The sequence below is a fragment of the Saccopteryx bilineata genome, chromosome 4, assembly GCF_036850765.1.
Source record: "Saccopteryx bilineata isolate mSacBil1 chromosome 4, mSacBil1_pri_phased_curated, whole genome shotgun sequence".
Taxonomy (NCBI): Eukaryota; Metazoa; Chordata; class Mammalia; order Chiroptera; family Emballonuridae; genus Saccopteryx; species Saccopteryx bilineata.
In genome coordinates, this window is record NC_089493.1 from 55,629,896 (window position 1) to 55,638,274 (window position 8,379).

The 8,379-nt window shown below is 45.5% G+C and overlaps 1 protein-coding gene across 1 annotated transcript in view; it reads right to left on the reverse strand.

Moving 5' to 3' along the window:
* SNX1 (sorting nexin 1) overlaps positions 1-4,589 on the reverse strand; it is a 47,779-nt gene extending 43,190 nt beyond the window's left edge. The window contains exon 1 of the mRNA XM_066273994.1: positions 4,391-4,589. Within this exon, the coding sequence (XP_066130091.1) occupies positions 4,391-4,549 (159 nt within the window). The 5' untranslated portion in view covers positions 4,550-4,589. The remainder of the gene's footprint in view (positions 1-4,390) is intronic.
* Positions 4,590-8,379: the final 3,790 nt, after the last annotated feature.

Consider the following 8,379-nt stretch of genomic DNA (forward strand, 5'->3'; position numbering starts at 1 on the left):
CCAGGCGCTAGAGTGGCTCTGGTCGCAACAGAGCGACGCCCCGGAGGGGCAGAGTGTCGCCCCCTGGTGGGCGTGCCGGGTGGATCCCAGTCGGGCGCATGCGGGAGTCAGTCTGACTGTCTCTCCTGGTTTCCAGCTTCAGAAAAATACCAAAAAAAAAAAAAAAGCTTTAAAATTGATTTTAGAGAGAGAGGAAAGGAGAGAAACATCAATTTGCTGTTCCACCCATTTATGCATTCATTGGTTTATTCTTGTATGTGCCCTGATGGGGGATCTATCCTAAACCTTAGCATAACCTTGGCGTATAGGGGTTGCTCTTAGTTGGTTGCTCTAACCAACTAAGCAACCCAGCCAGGGTTACTTCTCTATCTTATTTCTCTTTTCTGGCCATTTCTCCAATTACTAGGGTTTCAATTCAAGAATAAAAGTGGCAGGGAAAAAGTCCAATTATTCTACATATCATCAAAAGAAGAAGTTACCAGATTTGTCCAAAATCTAAAGGATATCATGTTCTGTTTTCTTCCCTTCTCTCAGCATGAGAATGGCCAATTCTCCCCTTTATTTAGAGGGCAAATCTAATTGTGGTGCTGGTATATTGCTAAAAAGAGATGGGTATATAAGAACTCCTGGGAAGGCAAAAGAACTTGCTTCCATTCTATCCTTTAGGTTTAGAAGTACGCAAATAAAACCAGTAATGTCAAATGAGGTGTAAAAACATGTATGTCACTTTATAGTTTTTTTTTAACCTAGTAATTTTTTTTTTCAGTGAGAGGAGGGGAGATAGAGCAACAGACTGCCACATGTACCCAGACCAGGATCCGCTCAGCAACCCCCATCTCGGTCCCATGCTCAATCAACCGAGCTATTCTCAGAGCCTGGGCCAATGCTTGGACCAACTGAGCTATCCTCAGTGCCCAGGGTCAACACTCAAACCAGTCGAGCCACTGGCTGCAAGGGGGAAAGAAAGAGAAGAGAGAGAGGGGGGGGGAAGAGAAGCAGATGGTCATTTTTCATGTGTGCCCTGACGGGGATCGATCCCAGTCATCTGTACCTGGGGCCAATGCTCTATTCACTGAGCCAACCAGCCAGGGCTGAATATAATAATTTTAAGAATGAGGAAAGCCAAAAGAATGGCTCCAATTTAGCCTCCTGTTTTACTAAGGAAAATTTTAATCCCATCCCAGAACTAAGAAAGTTTTAACTAAAAAGATACATATCTGGATTCACATAAAAAATTCAGATAATGTATAGGACCACAAGATAAAAGGCAGAAAGAAGGTAAGGTCTTAAATATTCTTAAGAATCAGACCTTTCACAAGCTGGTTTTCAGTTTTAAAGTAATGACTTCAGATTTATTTTAATAATTATTTTAACTCCAGTCTCTCCTTGTAGAGTCTGAAATGCATTATTATCACAAGCTGCCGTTTTGATTGTAAATCAAATTATACTTTTATTACTGCATTAACAAAGCATCTTGGGCTGTAAAAGAATGCAGATGGGATGATTAATAGCAGCAGCTGTTACTTACATCAATGTTCAGGAAATTACACACATAACACACGAGTTTTAAATTTTACATGCCTCAGGTTCCCAGTTCTCTAATGCTCCTCTCTTGGCCTCCAACTCGCAAGAAAACACCATATGAAGATAAACTTAAATCAGTAAGATGTCTACTTTGATGACTCCTAGCTAACCAAATCAATTTTACTAGTTTGATTTTGACAAACTATATTATCAATTCTGGAGTAAATTTAACTTTGTAATTCATTATTAGACTTTGTGGGGGTTTTGATTCTTGGAGTAATTTCATTTTACAAATGCTCAACTGTTTTAAGTGTTTTACAGGTACATATTCTAATTCAATCTTCTTAAGAAACAGTGGAGGTAAATACTATTATTATTCACATTTCCAAGTGAGGAAAACTGTACAGAGTAATTAAGTACCTTGCCCAGGGTTAAGTTAGCAACTGAGCCTGGATGTAAATCAGACTTAAAAGCCCATGTCTTCAATGTTGTTAATTAAGATACAGAAGTAATGCACTCCTTTATCTATTCATATTGGCTCACAACTAAAGCGCATATTGAAATAGAATTTGCATTTAATGGCTATTTTAACAAGAAATTCACAGATGGGGGTCTTCGCTTTCTGAAGATGAGCAGCAGGGCAGGCAGCTCCAAAAATGGCTTACAAGTGGCATTTTAGTTTCCTTGGCAACTCATTTTTCCTGAATCAAAATCTAAAAAATAGTTATGTTTTATGTGCTACAGCAAGGTCACGCTAACCCTCCCTCCCCCCCTTAGCTGGAAATTAGACAGTGTTTTTACAGTCTTACAAGAGAGAAGTATTGATGCACCTGTAAAGTAATCTGGTTAGAGCAATCAAATCACAGCCTCTGGAACTTTTTAAGGTAACTCTAGAAAAGAACTCCTCACCCTCCAGGGTCCTTTTTTTGGAAATAAATCATCATTTGTCTATGTGACCAATCATTGTCAGTGCCAGAGTTTCTATTTTGAGATACTCAGTCTGAATATCTATACTATCCAGCAGTTACCAACAGGAGCTGTTCTCCATGGCAATGGGAGAATTACTAAAGGAATAGACTAAAGATTTTTTTAAGTGGGATACAGAAAGACCGAATTAGCAGCAAGTTATTGCTCAGAATACCAGAGACTTCACTAAACAGTGAATAGGCAGGGAAAATTCTAATGATTGCCATAAAAAATATTTCCAAGAAACAACCCTTTTCTGATGTGGGGGGAGGAACAAACTGTCCCTACCCTTAAGGTTCTCTTTTTTCTTTTAATTTTTTTAACTGATTTTAGAGAGAGGAAGGGGGAAAGAAAGAGAGTGAGAGGAGCCAGGAACATTGATCTGTTCGTTTATGTGCCCTGACTGGGGATGGAACCAGCAACCTCTGCGCTTTGGGACAATGCTCTAACCACCAAGCAATCTGGCCAGGGCCTCAAGGTTCTTTTGGCTGGTCAAATATACATGAGACATATTAGCAAGAGAAATGATATGTATGGGAACCCTGCATCCATGAGAATCCGAGACCCCATATGCAGATAAGGTTCAGAGAAAAGGAACATGAGTATATAAGTCATCCTCAGCTAGGGATGAGGTAAAGTGCCTTGGAGGCTTCAAAGCGTTATTGCAGGATGTCAAGAGCTGATGCTTAGTAAACAGAAGTTTGTCCTGTCCTATACATAGGTCAAAAGAAGTTCTCTCTGATAATATGTATGTTATTATGGGCAAGCCTCCTAATTCAGGCTCTTCTAGGTAGGGGCAGAAGTTTCTCTTGAGCCCAAGCTACAGTTGCCTTTAACTCAAAACAATTTGCATGACACAGAGACACAACTTGGGAAGACTCCTCTGAACCTCCCCTACTGACAAATGAGACAAGCCCGTTTCACACACATACTGCATAAGAATTTAAAGCTGTTTTATTATTTAGTTACTCATATACTGAGTAGCTACTATGAGAAGCATTATCCAACACAGAACGATGAATACACAGACCTAATGCTGAAGTAGTTTTCAACCTGGAAAGAACTGTACCTAGTGGTATGAGTCAGTATTCTTACAAAACACCCTAAAATATCTTCACTAGTTGTAGAATAACAGATTCCCACATTCCACATACAAAGATTTGTTTTTCCCAATACAGAACTCATTCACATTAGAAACCTAGATATTACTATGGGAAACACCATTTCCTCTTCACATTCACAGATTTGCTCCCACAAAGATACTTAGGCACTTTAACACATCCCTTTAAAAGGGACAAAGCCTGTGGTCTATATAGAGATTTATCTGGCAGGGCCTTTTTCAACTGGTCTCTGACAGGATTTTCCTGGAGATCAGAGGAGTCCCCCTAACTTTTATAAAATAAACTAACATCCAGAAAGGTCCTTTGGTAATTACAGGTTAAGTGTTGAGCTAACGAAATGCCTTGTGGGCGGGTCGCTATCCTGGGCCACTCCAGATAACATTATTCATCTTCGGAGCAGTGAAGAGAGAGAAAGTCTGCACCCCACGCGCATATCTTGAACTATTAAATCAGCCCTGCAGGAAACGACCAGGAAAACAGCTCCGTGAGACCGTGGGGTCACTACAAGGCGGGGCGGAATGCCGGCCTCGGCGGTCTTCGCAGTCAGGGACCTGGGCAGAGAAGCCAACACACCCCTTACTCCCCACCATCTGCCCAGGGGCCGGGAAGCCAGGCCCTACGTGTCGCCGTTCATCTAGCGCCTCCAAGCCACCACTACGCTCACCAATGCAAGTTCTCGCCGGGCCCAGTTTGTCCAGCCACCCTAACCATCGCTTAGCCTCTCTTCCATTTTGGGGTGCCCACCCGCCCCCTGGCCGCCCCAAAGGGTGCGAACTCACGGCCGCTGGGGCGCCGGTGAAAATATCCTCCCCCTCAGTGTCGCTGTCCCCAGCCTCAGGTTCTGAACCCCCGGCCGCCCCCTCAGACTCCGGCTCCAGGCCGGGGAAAGGCGGAGGCAGTCTTTGCGATGCACTACAGCCACCACCACCCGACGCCATCTTCCTCCACCCGCGGCGGAAGCCGCAACAACAACTTTATAAAGAGAAAGCTCCGCGAGCAAATCGTTCCAGCGGAGCGAGGAGTGGGATGGCCGCGACCAACCCCAGGGAACGCGCCGGGGCGGGGCCTAAGTGCTGGGGGCGGGGCTTCGGCGGTGGGGGTGGGCACCCGCTGGCTCCCAGCTCTTGCCTCACAAATCTGAGCCCTGGATCGCGACGCTGGGATCTTAACGGAGTGGGTAAAAGGGTCAGAAAAGGAGGAACCAGAAACTGCTCAGGTTGTCAAGGCCCTTTGTGCTTGCATAGCTTTATCTAACAGGTTTCTTAATGAGATGTCGTTTGAGTAAGGAGTCTGAAACCTCCACAGTCCACCTACCATGCCAAGCACAATGCCCTTACAGAGGTTCAATAAATATTTTTGATTCAGGTCTCTGAACAGATTGCAGTAAAGTCTCGCCATTTAGTCTTTGGACAACACTTAGTTAATTCATTCAAGAAATTATACACACACACACACACACACACACACACACAGCATCTATTGTGTGCCTGGCACCCTGCTATGCATAGGAGATACAGAAATAAAGAAGCTCCTGGCCCACTAGGCACTTGAGGGAGACAGGCATTTAAATTAACAACTCAACACTTACAATGCTATAATTTGCTGTGCCAGCACAATAAAATATCATCAAGACCCTGGCCAGTTGGCTCAATGGTAGAGTGTCAGCCTGGCATGCAGGAGTCCCAGGTTCGATTCCCAGCCAGGGAACACAGAAGAAGCACCTATCTGCTTCTCCACCCCTCCCCCTCTCCTTCCTCTCTGTCTCTCTCTTCCCCTCCTGCAGCCAAGGCTCCATTGGAGCAAAGTTGGCCTGGGCGCTGAGGATGGCTCTATGGCCTCTGCCTCAGGCGCTAGAATGGCTCTGGATGCAACAGAGCAGCGCCCCAGATGGGCAGAGCATCGCCCCCTGGTGGTCATGCCGGGTGGATCCCGGTCGGGCGCATGTGGGAGTCTGTCTGACTGCCTCCCCGTTTCCAACTTCAGAAAAATACAAAAAAAAAAAAAAAAAAAAGAGATCATCAATTCTATTTGTTGAAGTGGGGGTGGGCTCACAGAAGAAGTGAAATCTCAGTGCCCTAAATTTGATTGCAAGGACGTTAGGATTATCCTCTCAACTGCTGTGGAGTAAGTGAAATGGAACAGATGGCAGGGAAATTATTAAACTCTGAATAAAATTTCCCTGGAACCTAAACTACTCACTGGTTATCTGTGAGCCTAAAGTCTAAATCAGATAGATAAGATAAATGGGGTAGTTTATCCTGGGATAATTTTGCAAGATAATCCTGATTTACTTCTCAGTAGAAAAGAGATAGATAAAGACAGACAGGAAGGGAAAGAGAGGCATCAACTCATAGTTGTGGCACTTTAGTTGTTCATTGTGAAGGAAATGTTTAACTCTGGTTCTTTTCTTCAACTAAGTTCCCAACCCCTTTCATTCTGATTCCTCTGACCAGGGACTAGAATGAGAAATAACTAACTTGTTTACCAATCTCTCAGCCCCCTTCGTCTGGTCATCCGACCATTCCTCAACCCCCTTACCTAGTGTTGGTCAAATAAGTTTGTAAATATGATATATATGTTTGCTCGCTTGTGACTTATATTGGGTGTGGGGGACAGGCTATAAGCAGGCCAGGTCATTGTAGCCTAAGGTTTGGTTTTGGGACTAAGCTTTTCCCCACACCCTTGACTGATTGTATGATCTGGGTGGTGCACTCTCATGAGGAATCCAATTATGCCTTGGATAAGTGACTTTGTATCAGAGACTTCCTTGTTTGTATATTGGATTAAGGGATTTTGGTTTTCTACACTATAAAGTGGGACAGACCAGGAGCTTGGACACACAGTTCCTGCTATCACAATTGCAGGGGCTTCCCTGATCCCTTGCCCTTCATGGGAAGAGCTGGTTTTCTGCTTTTCCCTTGTCTTCTTTTGTGGTTTGCCTGTCTTGGTGAGACACCAATAAATAGGATGGCCCCCCCCATCCTCTGACTCCGCCATTTCTTTTTTTTTTTAAATTATTTATTTATTTATTCATTTTAGAGAGAGAGCGAGAGAGAGAGAGAGAGAGAGAAGGGGAGGAGCAGCAGGAAGCATCAACTCCCATATGTGCCTTGACCAGGCAAGCCCAGGGTTTCGAACCAGCGACCTCAGCGTTTCAGGTCGAGGCTTTATCCACTGCGCCACCGCAGGTCAGGCTGACTCCGCCATTTCTTTATCGTCTGCCCGAATCCAATGGGAACCTGCATGTGAGTGGCCACGATGGCGGCTCCTGGCCTTACACCTAGTTAATGATACCCTCATCTCTCCCTTCCACCTTGGTGCGGCCATTTAAACTAGCCAATCGGGAAAAAATAAGATTGTATGGTCAACACTCCAGCCAATGGAGCAAGATTCAGCATCCTAGGACTTGCGTTATGCATAAAAACAGAATTTGTCTTCTGCCCATGCACTTGCTGGCTGACTTTCAATAGTGGCAGCAGGCCCTTCTGCAGAAGTTATTAAAGTTGCGTTGCCGGCCCTGGCCGGTTGGCTCAGCGGTAGAGCGTCGGCCTGGTGTGCGGGGGACCCGGGTTTGATTCCCAGCCAGGGCACATAGGAGAAGCGCCCATTTGCTTCTCCACCCCCCCCTTCCTCTCTGTCTCTCTCTTCCCCTCCCGCAGCCAAGGCTCCACTGGAGCAAAGATGGCCCGGGCGCTGGGGATGGCTCCTTGGCCTCTGCCCCAGGCGCTAGAGTGGCTCTGGTCGCAGCAGAGCGACGCCCTGGAGGGGCAGAGCATCGCCCCCTGGTGGGCAGAGCGTCGCCCCTGGTGGGCGTGTCGGGTGGATCCCGGTCGGGCGCATGCGGGAGTCTGACTGTCTCTCCCCGTTTCTAGCTTCAGAAGAGTACAAAAAAATAAAATAAAATAAAATAAAAAATAAAGTTGTGTTGCCGAGGTATTTTGTCTTCACGAGTCTTGCTTAATTTCATCTCTAACAATTGATTGCTTTCCCATTGGTGCCTTGACAGAGGGTGGGGTGGGGGGACCACTCCAGCTGAGCCAAGGACCCCTTGCTCAAGACAGCAACCTTGGGTTCATGCTGGCAACCTTGGGGTTTTGAACCTGGGTCCCTGGTCAGGCGAAAGGTTTAATTTGTTTCTAACTGTAAATTCAACTACAGGAGTTGGCACCCTCACAGATCTATAAGGTTCTTGAAGACAAGGGCCCTGACCTATCCTTGACGTCTAAAGACCAAGTCTGGCAAATTAAATGCCAAAAAAATGTTTGTGATTTCACTGCAGGGATGGATGGATGAAACTAGTATCATCAACCTTGTGACTGGCAGCCACTACAGCCACGAACACTATAGCATGTATGGCATTCTTTCTAGCATGCTGATCGCCAATGTCACTGTTGGATGCAATGGACTCAGGGAAAGCTCTCTATGTTGCCTTTGAAGGCGACTGGCAGGAATATTCACCTTGTAGTGGGGAGTTGTGCAGGCCTAAGCCCTATTAAAGAAGAGAACCAAAGAGCCTTCCCGGGTCACCCCACCACGCCTAACCATTTGGGCTCCCAAAACATCTCGTTCACAGCAGCGGAAACTCACTTCCGGTCTAAGGAAGTAAAAACTTTGCATGTAAGCGGTTCTCTCCGGGAAATAACAGGAGTCTCCGTGCACACGCTCCTCCAGGACGAGAAATCAAGATCTCCTTTACCCTATCTCTTTAGGATTCATCTTTAGTTTATAGAGGGCGACGAGTGAGTCAATCAATGGTGGGTAATAGATA